This window comes from Thamnophis elegans, chromosome 1, assembly GCF_009769535.1.
Source record: "Thamnophis elegans isolate rThaEle1 chromosome 1, rThaEle1.pri, whole genome shotgun sequence".
Lineage (NCBI taxonomy): Eukaryota > Metazoa > Chordata > Lepidosauria > Squamata > Colubridae > Thamnophis > Thamnophis elegans.
In genome coordinates, this window is record NC_045541.1 from 64216691 (window position 1) to 64234152 (window position 17462).

At 41.1% G+C, this 17462-nt stretch overlaps 1 protein-coding gene across 1 annotated transcript; it reads right to left on the bottom strand.

Annotated features, from left to right (window-relative positions):
* Positions 1-2723: 2723 nt before the first annotated feature.
* Positions 2724-16028, bottom strand: WNT6 (Wnt family member 6). The gene is made up of 4 exons (XM_032228288.1): positions 16019-16028; positions 12262-12483; positions 4832-5133; positions 2724-3185 (listed from the first exon to the last, which is right to left on the bottom strand). The coding sequence occupies exons 2-4, from the start codon at positions 12458-12460 to the stop codon at positions 2724-2726; spliced, it is 963 nt and encodes a 320-aa protein (XP_032084179.1). The 5' UTR covers positions 12461-12483; positions 16019-16028.
* Positions 16029-17462: the final 1434 nt, after the last annotated feature.

Genomic DNA, 17462 nt, shown 5'->3' on the forward strand with positions numbered 1-17462 from the left:
TTAGCCTCCAGCTCCCTAATCATTGCTTTCTTCTACACTCTTTCTAGAGTTTTTATATCTTTTATATAATAAGGTGACCAAAACAGGATGCAATATTCTCAGTATAGTCTTACTAAGGCTTTATAAAATAGTACTAATATGTCCCATGATCTTGATTAAGGAATTGGGTTTGTCAAGTCTAATGAAAAGAAGGACTAAGGATGACGTGAGAGCAGTGTTCTAATATTTGAGGCACTGCCACAAAGAAGAGGAGGTCAAGCTATTTTCTAAAGCACCAGAAGGCAAGATGACAAGGAGAAATTTCCTAACAGTGAGAACAATTAACCAGTGGAATGGCTTGTCTTCAGAAATTGTGGGTGGTCCATCATTGCATCATTGGAGACTTTTAGGAAGAGATTGGACAGTCACTTGTCTGGAATGGTATAGGATCTCCTGCTTGAGCAGAGGTTGGAGTAGAAGACCCCCCAAGGTCTCTTCCAACTCTGTTCTCCTAAATACACTAGTTAGTTATTACCCATCGGCATTCTTTAGCATGCCAGTTTGAATTTGGTAATAATTTGGAAGTGTTTCCTTATTTTTCTCCATTCCCATCAGTGTCTTTACAGAAGTCATTGCTTGCTTCTTCTAAAAACTTTCTAAAAGTTTTTGCTAAGTTCCTTCTTGAGATCATTTGTCTTTCTGGGCTGTGGCCTCTCTTCTTGGCATTTTCCACCATTTGTTCTGACCTCCGGTTTGTTTGGTTCTTTTCTTTTTCCTGGTCTTTGGCAGTCACTTTCACCACCCTTAACCACTCTAATTACACAGTTCCCCTTATTTCCTATAAAAAGCCTTTGAAGTGATTTCTAATGTTCTTTATGAAAATGGTGGGTCAGGTATATGCCCAGTACAATATTGGTGAAACTGGTTTGCTTTGTTCTTCCACTTTAGCTTGACTTGGAACTTGCAGCGGATGTATCCCAGCATGGCTAGTCATGTCTTAGCTATTGTAACTGGATGCTTCCATCTTTTTATCCCAAAAATATAGTCAATTTTATTTCTATGTGCTCCATTTTGGTGATGTCCATATATATAGATACAGGTTTGGCTGCTTGAAGAGTGTTATGAAGAGTCTTATGAAGCAATGAATAAATCATTAGATTGGTAATAATGCAAAAATTCCAACTTTGGCACTCTGGAATAAAGTACTCTAGCACTTAACACCTACTTCCCCAAATTCAGTTCTTTACAAGGATCAGTGGTTTTTCTCTTCCTTCACAATTTTCACGTGATTGGGAGGAACAACGATTCTTATTATTTCCCTAATCTTTATCCCAGTAATCATGGCTAGCTCTGTTTGTTTCCACTGCCATATGAAAAAAAAGTTTCTAGGAGAAAGAGAAATAGCTACAAGGATTCATCTTTCCTTCCAGTGACCAATGCTTTCAGCTAGAAGCTATCAAGAAGCTTAAGCAGCACAATATTGTTCAATGGAAGCCAATTACATTTTGTTGAGCTACACAGGGCTGCATAGACAACTCTGGATTTTACCTCATGTTGTAAAACTTGTAAAACTATAGAAGAAGGGTATTGTAAGTCCTATAGGGTAGACTAAACTGACAACCCAATGCTATATCACACAAAAAAAACTTTTATTAGAAATGTAGTGACCAAATCTTGCAAATGTGTATATGCTTCCCTTATGTTGTCTCTGTATTAATTAAACAGGGGTGTTTTCTCAAATCAGTGTTTTAGAATGGGCTTAAGCTGCACTTATCTGATCATTGATTGGTAAAAGATTTTTCCGCTGTCCAACAGGGCCATCCTCTACCAACATTAATTCAGTCCAGATTCTATCCATACATCAGTAATTATAAATGTAATTCAATTCAGCTCTAGCATTTCTAATTCTCCCAGAACTATTATACTATAAACTATTTTCCTATTTATTAACACAAGTAAGGGTAATTTCTTTTTTATTTTTTTAGTCCTGATGGTTTCCCATCTCTGCTATAGGATGTATTCTCAAGATAAATCCATGGACATAATTTCGGAAAGGAAAAAAAATACACTTTTATGCCCTTTAGACATTCTACTTGGATGAACAATAGAACAAAATGAGTAATTAAGTTATTTACTAGTCAATATTAATTGCACTTGTAATCACTTCTTGAATCACTCTTGAGAAAATGAGTTAAATAACTTTATTATTGTAAAAAGAAATGGCAGCCCAAAGGGGAGTAAGGGAGTTTGGGGGATTGGATAGTCAAGAAATCTCTGCTGTCCTCTTAAACACAGTAAAGATCCATTAATAAGTGAAGCACAGCACCTCTCTAGAGAATCAGTTCACCATCCATAGTGAGAGGCCTAGATAGGACCAAGCAGCTGGAAATGATCGTGGGAGTATCAGGTAAGACAGGGTTCTTCATTTTCAGGAGCACATGTCGAGTGTAGCAAGGAATGGTAGGACCTTCTGAAGCCATAGTCTGGTGCTAGATGCCCAGGACCTGCTACAAATAAGTTGTAGTCAAATGCTAGGAACAATATTGGCCACCAACAAGAACCTCCTCTGAGAATCCAAAGTGGACTCAACCTCACTAGCACATTATTCTGATTCCAACTAGATTACCTTGATGCCCCCTTACCCTAAACAGTTTGGCGATGTTTGCTCTCTGTGCCAGGCAGTGGGTATCCCTCCTGTCCTCCTGCTTTGGGTCACCCTTATTCAATGTTCTTCCCGGACCCACTCAAATACATAAGCTGAGCTCTTTGCGCACTGTGCATTTCCGGCACTGAACTACACAGCACCAATGAAAGCGGCAAAGGCAGTTCTCTTCCAGGAGCAGTGTCTCCTCACGATGGCCCCGTCCACAGCAGAGCAGGTCACATCCACTCATGTCCATGGCAGTGCTATTGCACACCCGCCCACGTGTGCCCAACGAGCCCGTCTTGCGGTTAGCAATGCAGAAGTCTGGCGAGTCGGCAGAATAGATGAGGTCCTGCTGGTCAGGGGGTTTCATGTTCCGACCCACAGGGATGAGTGTTTTGCCATCGTTGCCCCCCATCACTTTAAAAGCCCCATTAAAACGTTCAAGCAGGCGGTCACCCACTTCCCGGAAAGGAGGCATCTTCTTCCAACAGGTGCGTAAGGCACAGGAACCTGAAAGGCCATGACACTTGCACTCGGTCCGCATGTGGTTTTTCACTGCCTGGAAAGGGGTTGAGGGAGCCACAATAAGTAGGGAATAAAATGGCAATTGCAAGATTAGTAAGATCAGAGTGAAGTCACCTAGCTGATTATTTTAGATAAGAAGTGAGAACAGGCAGGGAGACGGAAAGTTTCTTCTAAGGTTAGATGGGTGCATTCTTTTCCTAAAAGAGATATTATATCTCTACCAATTGCCACCACAACACCTTGTAAAATATGTGGCAGCTAATGCTTTCAATGTGGACATCCCACAGACAAACATGATAGAGAACCTATGGCACAGGTGCCAGAGGTGGCATGCAGAGCCCTCTCTGTGGGCATGTGCACCATCATCAGCTGCTCTTCTGGTTTCTGGCACACACATGCATGCTGGCCAGTTGGTCTTTGCATGCACAAGAGCCCTGGAAACCAAAGACCAGCTGGCCAGAGCATGCATGCACACTGGCCAGCTGGTCTTCAGGTTTCCAGCACTCCGGTACACACTGGTTTGAGCACTCGGTGCTGAAAAGATTCACCATCACTGACCTAGCAGGTCAATACCCAATGCAATTTTATATGAATCCTAGCACATTTTAATTGCCCTTTTGAATTTCTTTTATTTGAATGTTCAGTTTTAAGTATGTTAGATCAGTGGTTATTTCGTATAAGCATGACTGTATCACTATCTAAGCTATGTTTTATAGCGGCTGTTTCTTAATATCTTACGAGAAATACAATTGTTTTCCTAACTTCTGAGCTGACAAGCTTCATATACTTAAGCGCAGTATTGGAAATATTACATCAGTGATGCCAGTCAGTTAAACTGTGAAAATCAGATTATTGCCCTCAGATTGTTTCAAGAATATAATATGCCTGAAAATAATAAATTAGCACTTCTTGTCTTACATTTAAAAGAAAAAAGAAAAATGAGAGTTAAGATATGTTGTAGCATCATGCTTCTGAAATCTAGATAAATAAAAAATTGTATTTTGGACGAATCATTCATCATCTGATACAGACTAATTTTAGATGGAATACATTATCCAAAGATCTTTTAAATATGGGAGCAGATATTTTAACAGTCCAATATTCCCATCATCACATCAGAGTCTGTTGTGATAAGGTTTTGCCAAAATCCATCTAGAGATCTTTTTCAGGATGGGATTTGATACAAGTTCTTAAATCACACTTTACAACCTTAGCTATTGTGTTCCAGAAGCATCCTTTAATGCTTTATATTTGTTCCTGTACTTTCTCCTCCCTCTGCATGCACTTACTCAACTGCAATATTATCCGTTTTTGAAACACAAGTGATAATTCTGTAGTAAGCAATAGTTTTCTTGTTCCATCAGGGAATACATCTTCATTGGTGATCTAAGGATGCTCTGCTCATTTATAAGATGGAATTTAAAAATGAGATACACCCACATATGCATAAAATTACTTCTCAAATTATGTGGAGTGTAAAGGAACATTAGGTTAAGAGGTCTAGAACATATAAAATTGTCTACATATAAGACAAGATGAAAGAGAAAAGAAAAGGGCTGCTGAGAAGGACATGACCAGACAAATAAGTACATCTTGGTTTATGCACAGAGGAGGAGCCAGAGCAGTCCATCAGCAGAGGTTCCCACATAAAACAGGATGAAGAAGCAATACGACCCTTACCAGTCTCCCTGCTTCATTGTTGTGCAGGTCAATAAGAGTCCGAATGTCACTTTTGCCACGCTTGCGCTTAGCATCCATGAACTGCCGGGATTTCTCATAGCCAAAGTCAACATCATCCCCACAGCCACCCCATTCCCAAGCAGAGCTCTCTGATCCCATGATGGCAGGTGGCAGAGGAGGTGCCCTGCTCCGAGTTGCCTCGCAGCCACACTGCAGCAGGTCGCCCATGCTGCAGGCCTGGGTGACCGCATGGCTAACACCAGCTGCTGTGATGGCATACACAAAGGCCGTCTCCCGGATATCTGTTTTATAAATTGAGAGAGGGAAAGAGAGATAGAAAACACATTAGGCAAAGTCATCTTTCAAAATAACCTTGATGGCCGAGCAAAGCAAGAGACATTGGCAGGTCATGTCATCACAGGCCACATCATTCAGCAACTGAAGGCTTCTGATACAGTATTACCTGTAGTTGCTTTATCTTGGCTGTTACTTATAGAAAACCCATTTACCGTATTTTTCGGAGTATAAAGACGCACCAAGGTTTTGAAGAGGCTTTTTTTTAAAAAAAGTAGGTAGGTTAAATAGAGGAAGACAGAAAGAGAGGAAGAGGGAGGGAGGGAGGAGGGAGGGAGGAGAGAGAGAGAGAGAGAGAGAGAGAGAGAGAGAGAGAAATACAGTAGGTAAGTAGGGAGAGAGAGAGTAAGTAGGTAGGTAGATGTTTCCAGGTGTATTTATCCATGTGCTGGAGAAGGAAATCACTGACAATCTGCAGCACCTAAGACTTTATTTCTGCTGGCACAGCACTTGATCAATCTAATTCTCATCAACCACTCTAACTAGCTTTCTGAAAGGAAAAAAAAGGTTTTGCACTCTGCGAACCTCCCAAAAACAGCCCTTTATTGCAAAAACGGACCCATTTTTTTTTAAAAAAAGGCATGAATAGCCTTTAGGGGGCTTGCAGAGTGCTCCAGGGGGGGCAAAAACGAGCAAAAAATGGCCTGTTTTTTCGCAAAAATGGGCCCGTTGTTTGTCAAAAAAATTGCATGCATAACCTTTAGGAAGCTTATAGAGTGCTGCTGGGAGGCAAAAAAACAGGCCATTTTTTTTCTCATTTCTGCCCTCCCCAGCCCCCAGGCGCTCTCTAAAAGCCTCCATAAGGCACAGCCATTTTAGTGAAGGGGGCGGGACTTCGGGAGGCAAAAAAAATGCTATATTCAGTGTATAAAACTCACCCAGATTTTCTGCCTCTTTTTTGAGGCAAAAAGGTACGTCTTATACTCCGAAAAATACAGTATTTGTGTGAACCACAGTGGCTTAGTGGTTAGAGTGCAGAACTGCAGGTTACTCCTGCTGAGTACCAGTTGCCTGCAATTTGGCAATTCAAATCTCACCAGACTCAAGGTTGACTCAGCCTTCCATCCTTCTGAGGAGGGTAAAATGAGGACCCAGATTGTTGGGGGCAATATGCTGACTCTGTAAACCACTTAGAGAGGGCTGTAAAGCACTGTAAAACAGTATATAAATCTAAGTGCTGCTGCTATTTAAGGACAGTTTTGGCAAACACAACAAGGCATAGCTCTAATTCAATAATATATGTTGGCATATACTCATCCTCAGCCATGATTACACTTAGACATTATCTTTCTCTGCCCTGTTTGGAATGGTGTGGTCATGTTATCAGACCAGTAGGAAGTGTCTGTATCCTGGGGAGATTGGGAAATAAATATCATTGGCTCTTCTTTAACCAAATGGTACCCTTATGGCAGGGCTCTCCAAACTAGGCAGCTTAAAGACTTGTGGACTTCAACTCCCAAAATTCCCCAGTCAGCATGGGAAAATCCATAAGTTTTAAAGCTGCCAAGTTTGGGGACCCCTACCTTAGAGTGAGGTAAGGCTCATAAAACAATTCCCAGCCATTGATTTAAAATATTATTCAATGTTGTTTGTGTGGACAGAAACCAATGCTATCATAAAACTTGCCAAGTTGACATTACAAAGTCCTATCTCCATGGCATCTGTTACTTTGGCTGCTGGTTGGTGTCACCTCGGGCTCTCAGCGAGCCCCTTTCACCAGCCAATGAGAAAACCAATCAGCAAGCCTACATTGCTTGGTGAATCTGCCAATTTAGACTAACATTTTGCCAGCCAGTGATGGTAACAAGCAATGCAGAAGCAAGACAGGAGGTAATGATGCAACCAGTCAATCTTACAACAGACTGTCCTCTGGGTCCACAAAAGAAAGGATGGATGGTACTCAGGGGTGAAATCCAGCAGGTTCTGACAGGCTCTGGAGAAATTTTGAGTAGTTCAGAGAACTGGCAAATGCCACTTTTGGCTGGCCCCCAAGTGGGGAGGAAATGGAGATTTTGCAGTATCCTTCCCCGGCCATGCCCACCAAGCCACACCTACCAAGCCGCACCACACCCACCAAGCCACGCCCACAGAACCGGAGTAAAAAAAAATATGAATTTCACCACTGATGTTACTTTAGCTCAATTGTGGGGAAGTGGCCAAAGTGAAAAAATGTGTTAGAAATGAGGTCACACCAACATTGTATAACCAAGGAGGAAAACTGAGGTTGTCAGGGCATGGTTTTAGTCATTCTGGATATGCCGTCTGCCAACCAAAAAGATCTACCATTCAACACTAACTTCCAATCATCAGGAACCTGGTGTGCACAGTAACCTCACCTTCCCTTATTTGTTAATAAGCCCTCCCTGAAATCAGTAAAACGGACCTCTTTTCCAAACATACCGGATTGGACTCTCCAAAGATCGTTATGGAAAAGGGCGGAGATAACGAGACCGGTGAATGAATCCCCCCGGCTCTTGGTGGAGAAGATCCTAATTTTAAACCAACTGGAAATCCCGCTCGGTGCTATTCAGAAGGCATCAAAGTGAAAGGCAGAGAAAGGCGCCCTCTTCCCACCCACAAGGAGCCCACGCTGCGGTCTGAAAAAATGCGTAGAACAGCCTTTAACACACATTGCCGGTCAACAAATTGCTTTCGTTAGCAACACAGCAACGAGGGGTGGGATGGATTCCAAGATGCAGCAGCCCCCTACCCATCTCAACAAGATGGATTTTTATTTATGATGGGGGGCGCCAGTCGCCCCTCCGCCGCAGGACATGAGTTCCAGGCATCCCTCGCCGTGCTGGGACCTGCCACGGCCACGGGAGGTGGGGGTGGGGGGCGGATTTCTCCTTTGCTCTGCTCTATTCCAGCATGAGACGCCGCACCGCCGAAGGCTCCGTCTCCTCTCTTCTCCCCTCCCCTCAACTTCTATGTCACAATAAGGGGCTGCTTGCGGGTTTTTTTTTTCTCCCTGTGCAGCGGCATCGCTTTCCTATTCGGCTCTTCTTTGTCCACATCTCTGCCCGCGTCCCTTCCGCCCGCCAGAAGGGGCGCTCTTTTCTCCCCAGGTCTCTCCCACTGGCTTGCTTGTCCGTGGGTTCAAGCCTGGAAGCACCCGTGCCCAGCGCCGTGGCTTTCTTGCTCTCATTCCTGCCTTATTCTGGGCTCGGGCCCTGCTCTGTTATCTGGGAACTGACTGAGGAACGAAAAGTGAGCCTTTGCCATTCTTCCTGCACCTGTTGCAGGGCAATATAGAAGGTTAACCTACTGATATACTGAGCCACTGTTCTGATTGGTGTTAACTTTATCCCATTAAGGAACACATCAGGGGTGAAATCCAGCAGGTTCTGACAGGTTCTGGAGAACCGGTAGCGGAAATTCTGAGTAGTTCGGAGAACCTGCAAATACCACCTCTGACTGGCTCCAGAGTGGGGTGAGGATAGAGATTTTGCAGTATCCTTCACTTGCCACGCCCACCAAGCCCCGCCCACAGAACCTGTAGTAAAAAAAAATGAATTTCACCACTGGAACACACACCTTTCAGTTCAACTGTTGCATTTGAGTAGATGTTACCTATCACTCTGTCTTCCTCCCAGTTAGCATCTTTGGTTTTACCCATGTAAAAATGCCTCGGCTTGAGGAGCAATCACTGGCAGAAGGACAAAGGAAAGGGAGGCTTTCTTTGCCCTTAGGGGAAGGGGGGGTTATTCACTGTGAGGGTGCCAGAGAGGCTCCCTGGCCATATTTATGGCCCAGCTCTGCTCTCTCAGTTACTGGGAAGTCTGAGGAAGCTCTACGGACATGTAGGAGCAGAGTCTTTGAGAAGGGGGAGGGGCAGTAAATCTCTCCCAGACGTGGATACATTCTTGGGCTTTATTAAAAGCTGCTGTGCTGTCTGAGAGCATCCATAATTGCTTCATTACAAGGACAGGGAGACATGTCACAGCAGTAAACCTTCGGCCCGTAGCAATAATCTGCTGCCTCCCTCCCCAAAGCCCCGGAGATGCCTGTACCTCTCACGCTCTCAACAGCAAAGAACAAAGCACAATCCTTAGGAGCCTGTGTGTGTATCTGTTGCCTCCACTCAGAGAAAAGATGGTTATAAGCAAGGCATAGCCAAGCCAGGATTCTTGGTGTTCCTCATCAGTAGCTTATCCTTGTAGTCTTGGTCTTCACTTAACAGCAAAGGTTTATCCTGTGCTAAATCCTCCCCTCCTCACTATCAAGGGACCCCACAACTCAGATACTCAAATCTATCATCCAAGCTGCATTATTTCATTTGTTTCTACCCTTTCCTCCATAGATTTCAAGGTGCTGTACATGTATCTCTGCTTACACACACACACACACGCACGCGCGCACACACACACACGCACACACACTTTGCAGGAAGCAAAAGACAATGTAGAAGCCAATTCTATTTTTTAAACAATACAATGGTAGCTGAATTTCAAAAGTCTTTATCGAATAATTATATAAACATTAAGTGATTTATATAATTCACTTTGTATCATTATATTAATACACTGTATTGGTACATGGAAATGCATGCTTGCTTTATTTTTGAATGCCTCATACACACACGTTGCTCTTCTTAAAAGAGCCATTCCTTCCTTTATGTGAGCAAAAGGACACAATAATTGCAGGGTTTTTTAAATTTAAAAAAGTCCCGGGGGATGTAATTAATTAAATGTTGACAATCAATTAATCACATTGGGCAAGGCTTAGAGAATTGTTTTCAGATTATGGAAACAAAACATCTAATACCCTAATTGAATATACTAAAACAGGTGAAAGTGATCATATATTATGTTCTAGGTATACCCTATATGGATACATCTAAGATCTAGAATTATTATCCTATATTGCTTATCAGTAATGTCTAGGTCTCTGACCCTTAGCTGTGTTTGGTTGCTTCTATTTTTACAGGTCTCAAATGCCCTACCAGCTTTTTCTGACTATCTAATTGATCTGTACCTGAATAAGGAGGACAGATTATTGCTTCCCCTCAGTTAATAATAGGAAAGAGTCTGTTAAAAAGAAAGGCGATAAAGCTTCCACCCACACTAGTGACCATATATAAGGTTAGCGGCTTCTGTCACCTGGAAAAGGATCACTGGCAGGGGAAGAAAAATTAAAACTTCTGCCCTTCCTATCAGTGTGTGTGTGTGTGTGTATCTCTCTCCTCTCTCTCTCTCTCTCTCTCTCTCTCTCTCTCCTCTCTCTCTCTCTCTCTGTGTGTGTGTGTGTGTTGTGTGTGTGTGTGTGTTGAAGGGGCACAATTATCAAAATGTAACCTATAATCTTAACAGACCAAACAGCCTTCAGACTGCCCAAGCCTACTTTGACTTCTCAACTAGGAGTAATTTTCTAGTTAATTTAAAATCTTTCTGGGTTCACGTTTCAACTAGACCTACATTTTTAGCCTCATTTAAGCCTTCCCTTTTGAAGCCTATAGATACAGTCCCCCTCAGTATTTTAATTGAATAATTTAAATAATATCAGAAAATTGCTTGTTAGTCTGGATCAGGTCATATGGAGGCCTAAGCACAATGGTGAAATTCATTTTTTAGTACCAGGGTTCTGTGGGTGTGGCTTGGTGGGTGTGGCAGGGAAGGATACTGCAAAATCCCTTTCCCACCCCACTCCTGGGGGAAGGATATTGCAAATCCCCATTCCACCCTGGGGCCAGCCAGAGGTGATATTTGCGGTTCTCCAAACCACTCAAAATTTCCACTACCGGTTCTCCAGAACCTGTGAGTACCTGCTGAATTTCACCCCTGGCTAAGCATTTTGTAGTTCCGCTGATCCTGAAATCCAATACTTAAGATAAAATGGGTTTATAGATACGTCAGCTAAAATTTCTATATTGCCTCTGTTGATTAGTGGTACTTGGAGGGGGGACCAGCAGGGAATTTCAGTGCTGTAGAGTAAATTGGGGGAATGGGGGTGGGTGGAAGAAGGCAATAGCCTAAAAGTAGATGTTCTGCTATAAACCAAAAGAGAGATTTTTTCACCTGTCTTAATTAAATGAGCACTTGTAAGAAGTTCATTGGTTTCATTTCAGACAAATATTTTTATCATCTGGGGGTATGGTTTAATGTGAGATGATATTATGATCTTAACATTCAAATTGTTTTTTTTTCCTCTATGTGCCAAAACCAGGCACAATTTCACACAGGCATGAAGTAGCTTTATGCCTAATTAATGCTCTAAAAGATCAGAAGTGTTGAGCAAAGGATGGGGCACCATTGGGCATAGCTGAAATTGTATTTATATGGCATGGACTGGAGATACAAGGAACAGGTGAATCTGCAAGTGAAGGCCCAGCAGGACCCAGAGGGAGATCTGCTGAGCAGACTGGCTGGGGGATGTTATTGCAGCTTGGGTGGGGGAGGGCGGTACAGATTAGAGTTGGAGAGGAGAGCTTGACAAAGGTGCTCAGGAAAGAATATTTTTTTCCTGTTTCTGTTCACCTCCCTGATCTAAAAGAACTGAAAACAGCTGTGTGAGTCAAGGAGAGAAATAGATAAAACACTGTTTTTTTAAAGGCTCCTTTTGGAAGTGTGAATGCAGTTTGTACTGGAAATAGTACACAAAATAATAAACATCACTATTATTTAGAGAAGAACAGTGCTTGTTATGACTGGAGAGTTCCTGTTTCCCACCCTCCAATAGAAGCACTAAATCAATCCCAAACCCTAGAACTATCTGAATAGCAGGGCTCAAAGCATGCAGCAAGGATTCAGTGAACAAGTGTGTTCATCCCACCTACTGCCCAATTTAATTTCAAAGCAAGCAGAGAAGAGTTGCAAATTTTTCGGTCTCTGTCCCCCCCTCCCCCCCCCCCCCCCCCGCCAATTTCTGAATGAACAATCATCTCCATATAAGAGCTTCTATCCCACTGGCAATTTTGGTCACCTCTAAAATATAGGCTGTCCTCTCTTTAATTGTGAGGACTATTTGGCTGAGGAATTTCTTTAATGAACAAAATAAAATGCTTTTTTTTCCTTCCTGCTCTGCAAGAATCCCAAAGGGCAGTGGTCTACTTAAGTGACAAAGTCTACCCCACTCACCCTGCTGTAGGATCTTCCCAAAGTATTTGCTGTGGCTGGTGCAGTTCCAGCGCCGAAAACGAAATTGGTACTGGCACTCACGCACACCCAGTCTGGCTCCTTTGGCGACTTCTTGTACAATCTCTGGTTCTGTCTGGCACAACTCGGCCTGTTTCCCTGCCAGGCGCTTGGTCTTCCGACAGATGCTGTTGGGATCCATGACTAATGGGCTGCCCACTGCCCTGGAAAGATTGGAGGAAAGACAAGGAAACACTCTAGCTGCATCGAAATTAGGTGGTTTAAACCTTTTTAATCCATAGCTTTTTAAGGGTCTCATAGAAGTTAATTATGAAATTAATCACTGAACTTATGTCAGGATATTCCCAAAGATGGTAACATTTTCTGCTGTGTATCCCAGGACTTTCCAGTTTAACATTCTCTCTGACCAGAGCCATTTTGGCACGCTACGCAAAGTCATATTCTGCCCTCTTCCATTGGCTCCTCTCCCAATTTTTTAGGAATTTCAAAATGCACACTCTAGGTTTTTTTCTTTGAGATTTTGAGCATTATATTTATGATTTTTATGCCTAGACATTTTTTTTCTCAGAATTTTCACATTATTTACAATGCAATATTGCCTTCTTCTTTTTTTTTTTACAATTTACCAGTGGAACCGTCCTTTTCCAAGATTTTCTACCCATCCAATCTCATCCAACAGATTGGACATGCTGCAGATCCCATCAGCCAAAGAACTGATTGGTGGGAACTACAAGACAGACTTTTTCTGCTGTAGCCCCTGCCTTATGGAATGTCCCACCCCCCTCAGAGATCAGGATGGTCCAACTCTATTGGCTTTTTACAAAGCTTAAAAAAAATGACTATATACCTGGGTCTGGGGCTTGGAGTGTATTAAGGGCCCTGTTGCTTGGCTTTACTATTAGATGATTAATCATCACAACTGCTGTTTGTACTTATTTATTTTATGGATGTTTTCAATGTTTTAATGTTTTTATAATTGTTTTAATTATATTATAATTCTATAGCCACCCAGAGTCACTTAGTGGAGTTAGGTAGCTATAGAAATTGAAGAAACAATATGAAACGAAATGAAATAATAAAATAAAATAAAATAAAATAAAATAACCTTCAAGTAGATGCACGGTCTCATAAGGGCTGTTATTGCTTTTCACTTTTTATTGTGGGGTTTTTTTTAGAAGTCTTGCCAATTTTGGCATACCTCTTAAAATTTGACACCCAAGGCTGGTGCCTTTTCAGCCTTAGCCCAGAGCCAGATCTGTCTCAAATAAGATGGCCTCTGAAACAAATGGAGGGAACACCTAACACAATTACACCTTTTTCTAGCTATCACCCTTCTCTCCCTAACAGCTAGGTCACATGAGATTTCTGAAATGACACAAAGTGACTTTTAGGTAGACCTTTAATACAAAAAACAAATCAGTTTGGGCTATACTTCATTTTAGAGTTGGAAGAGGCGTGTTTTTGAATATTCATGCATGTTTTAAATAATTATTCCCTACTTTAGTAATTCTAAGAACAAGATCCTCCTCTATATGTCAGATCACATTCACTCCTCATTGCCCACACTTGCTTGCAGTTATCAGCACTGAAAACCCTGTGACATCCAAGGGACCAAAGTTTCTTCATCCTGCATTAACCTACCCACCCCCACCAACCCTAACCCCAAGTTAGGATTGGCTCCAACCCTATTGCTTTCCGAAAGGCCCTAAAGCTATGGCTTTGCCAGCAAGCCTAGGAACCACAAATGGAGATAGAGCTGATTGGATTGTGTTGTGTTGTGTTGTGTTGTGTTGTGTTGTGTTGTGTACGACATGTGGGTGGGATGGGGTTATTTTAGGGCTTTTATTATATATAGTGGATCCTTTAAATTTTGTAAGCCACCCTCAGTCACCTATATGTGAGTTGAGAGTCTATAAAATTTAGTTAACAAACAAACCCAATCCCTCTCATTTTCTCATGCATATGTCAAGCAAAGCTACAATAACTGATTTAGCAGAGGATAATCTACTTGCACTGGCTCCATCTAAGAGCAGATTTGGCTATGTGTAAATGCTGGACTGTAGTTTTATCTGCCAACGAGGAACAAGAGAGAGGAGCCATGGTCAATTTAATTTTTAGTGTCCTTGCTTCTAGGCCTCTTCCAACAAAGTTAGATGCTCAGCCTTGTATATCATGCTCCTTAAAGCAATGACAACACTTAGGTGCACTTGCTCATAAGCAAAACCAGAGGGTTTAGGTGGGCATATTTCCTACTCAGCCAACCAACTAATATATATCAATTGCCCAAATATATACTACCTACTACTGTTGCTGCAGCTATTGATATAATGTAAGAGAGCATTAAAAGTGACTTAACCCCTTGCTACCTGAAGTATATAATCATATTTCATTCATTTCAGTATTATTTTCCAAGTAGAGTGGTAATAGTGCATAAGCCCTTCCTTACATTCAATACATTCTAGGGTTATTGTCATTCTATTGTATGACCAGAGCAGGAAAACAAGGAAACCACAAGTTACTTTTTGAAAGAATGTCTAACCTTGAAAAAAGATAAAGGTTTATAAACAAACTCTAATGTTGTGCCAGCTTTTCTCTCTAGCTTCTAAATTACTCTCAGTAAAGGAGTTTCCCTTAATTATTTTCTTTCAAAAAGCTCACACACACCCCCAAAAAATTGAAGGCTGTAGCATCTCACTGTGAAACATAAAGATCCAGAGTGGAAATTATAAAGCTATCTTATACTACACAATGTACAAATTTCCCTGCCCATGCCATAGAACACAGGATTGCATGCAAACTACAGAGAAACTCAATTCCTTAAAAAAAAAGCATCTTCCTCCCTCCTTTGCAATCACAGGAGGAAAAAAACTTGAAAACGTGCCAGGTGTATCTGTTAAATTTCAAATGCAAGGGATTTTTTTTTAAACTAACGCTTCCTATGCTCAGCAAAAGAGAGAGGGTCACTAATATACTCTGCATATTTTCTCATCCATTGCAAGATTTTCATCCGCTTAAATTCTGCTTCCATTGTATTTCTTCCCCATCAGTGGCCCCAGAAACTGTCACTTTATCATTCCAACAGCTATCAATACCCTTCATGTTTTGTAAACCGACATATTTTAATCGTGATTGGATTCATTATCCAAAGCCATAAAATTTTGTTAATATTTTGGTGTGGAATGTTGTGCGAGCTGAGCCAATCTCTTTTATAAACAATGTTTTAAAGGGCTAGTATGTTGTGCAAATCCAGCTAATTATAAGTTGATTCAATAAACCATTCTTAGGCTAGCTTGTTGCTATTCTGCAATGAGAGAACACAAACAGGGATATGGTTTGTGAATTGACACAATATCTATGGACAAAAACATATTTTCAAGAGAGATACTGTTTATGCCTATTCTCTGATGAAATAATGTGATATTCAGTATTATAGATCAATATATATTTTATAAAGGATAGTTTTACAAAGGACCAGTGGTGAAATTCAATTTTTTTTACTACCAGTTCTGTGGGCGTGGCTTGGTGGGTGTGGCAGGCGAAAGATCTTCATTCCCACCTCACTCCAGGGAAAGAATACTGCAAAATCCCCATTCCTACCCCACTCTGAGGCCAGCCAGAGGTAGTATTTGCTGGTTCTCCAAACTACTCAAAATTTCCACTACCGATTCTCCAAAACCTGTCAGAACCTGCTGAATTTCACCCCTTTAAAGGACCCTCACAAGATGACAGCATTTAAAATACCAAAGGCCACCTACTTCTCACTAAAGGCTGGAGTAAAGAAGTCACGATCAGTTTACATGTTCTCACTTTGATCCCCATTACATTATGACAGGATACAGAATAGCTCTTACTGCTTGACTATGAAACCTACAGTGTGGGAAGTCCATCATACTTCAAGAAATTTTGAAAAAAATACAAACTAATCCAATGGAATCAGAGCCAGGAAATTCTAGCAACTAAAAAAGTTAAGTCTCTCAATGCAGTAACACGGAGTGGGAATGCATTGTTTTGAAATTTAAAAATCCATGTGCATGCAGGGATATGTCTGCACCTGTGTGCTGCTATCTGCCCAAGCAAATATTTTCTACCTAGGCTATCTGTGGGTCATCTTTTATGATTTAGGTATGAACTCCTTCTTGTCTGCTTCCGCCTGGCAATAGATGTATTTTAAGGCAATCCTTCATGAGTAGATTGTGGCACAAAAAATACCACACTTAAGAGTACAAGACTCCTCTTGACCAGATCAAAGCTCCCTCTTATCTAATTTCCTGTTTCTTACCAGAGGCCAAAGCAGGGCATGACAACAGAAGATACTCATAGGCATAGTGAGGGTTGTAAAAGGGCACACAACTAAAACCAAACAAAGTAGGACAACGTTGATCGGTTCTATGTCACTTCAAACTTACTAGACCTGTCTCACTTCAAGTCCTTTATGGTTGCTATTGCGATACAGAAGTTGAATGTACTCTATTTTCTATTCAAAGATTTTAGATGGTTAATTATATGGGTTCTAGTGGTTTAAAACTGAAAAATATATGTTTCTACATAAAATATATATTAAAAAATTAGAAAATATATAGAAAACTATAGATGGGTATAGGCTTTCTATTTTTACTGAAGAACTGCAAGGACCTGCAGTTCAGTAATAGTACGCTAGTGTTGCATGCAGATGGTCAGTCAAGATTGCATGCATTTGCTGCCTTCTGAGGGTTTACTTAAAGGGTGGTGGATTTTTTTAAAAATCTACGTAAGAAAAAATTGCTCTCAGAAATCTCAGAAAGGCATTAAATAAAGCAATGGTTTAATTTGCAACTACATTATTTTCTATATGAAGATTGAAAAAGAATTAAATTTGGTGCATGTGATCAGGCAAACAGTTACAGCATCATCTCATTGTTTGTTTGTTTGTTTGTTGTTTATTGGATTTATATGCTGCCCTTCTCCCAAAGGACTCAGGGCAGTGTACAACATTAAAAAAAACCACATATTACAAAAGTTAAAAACAAAATTAGACAGAGTATCAAAAAACAAACCTAATTAATATTAACAATAACTTTTTAAAAATTAAATTAAAATTAATTAATGTTCATATTTCTGTTGCAGCAACACTGTATTTAGACACTTGTTCAATTGCTATTGCTTGTAAGTGATGAATCCCTTAATGCAAATGGATGATGCATGAA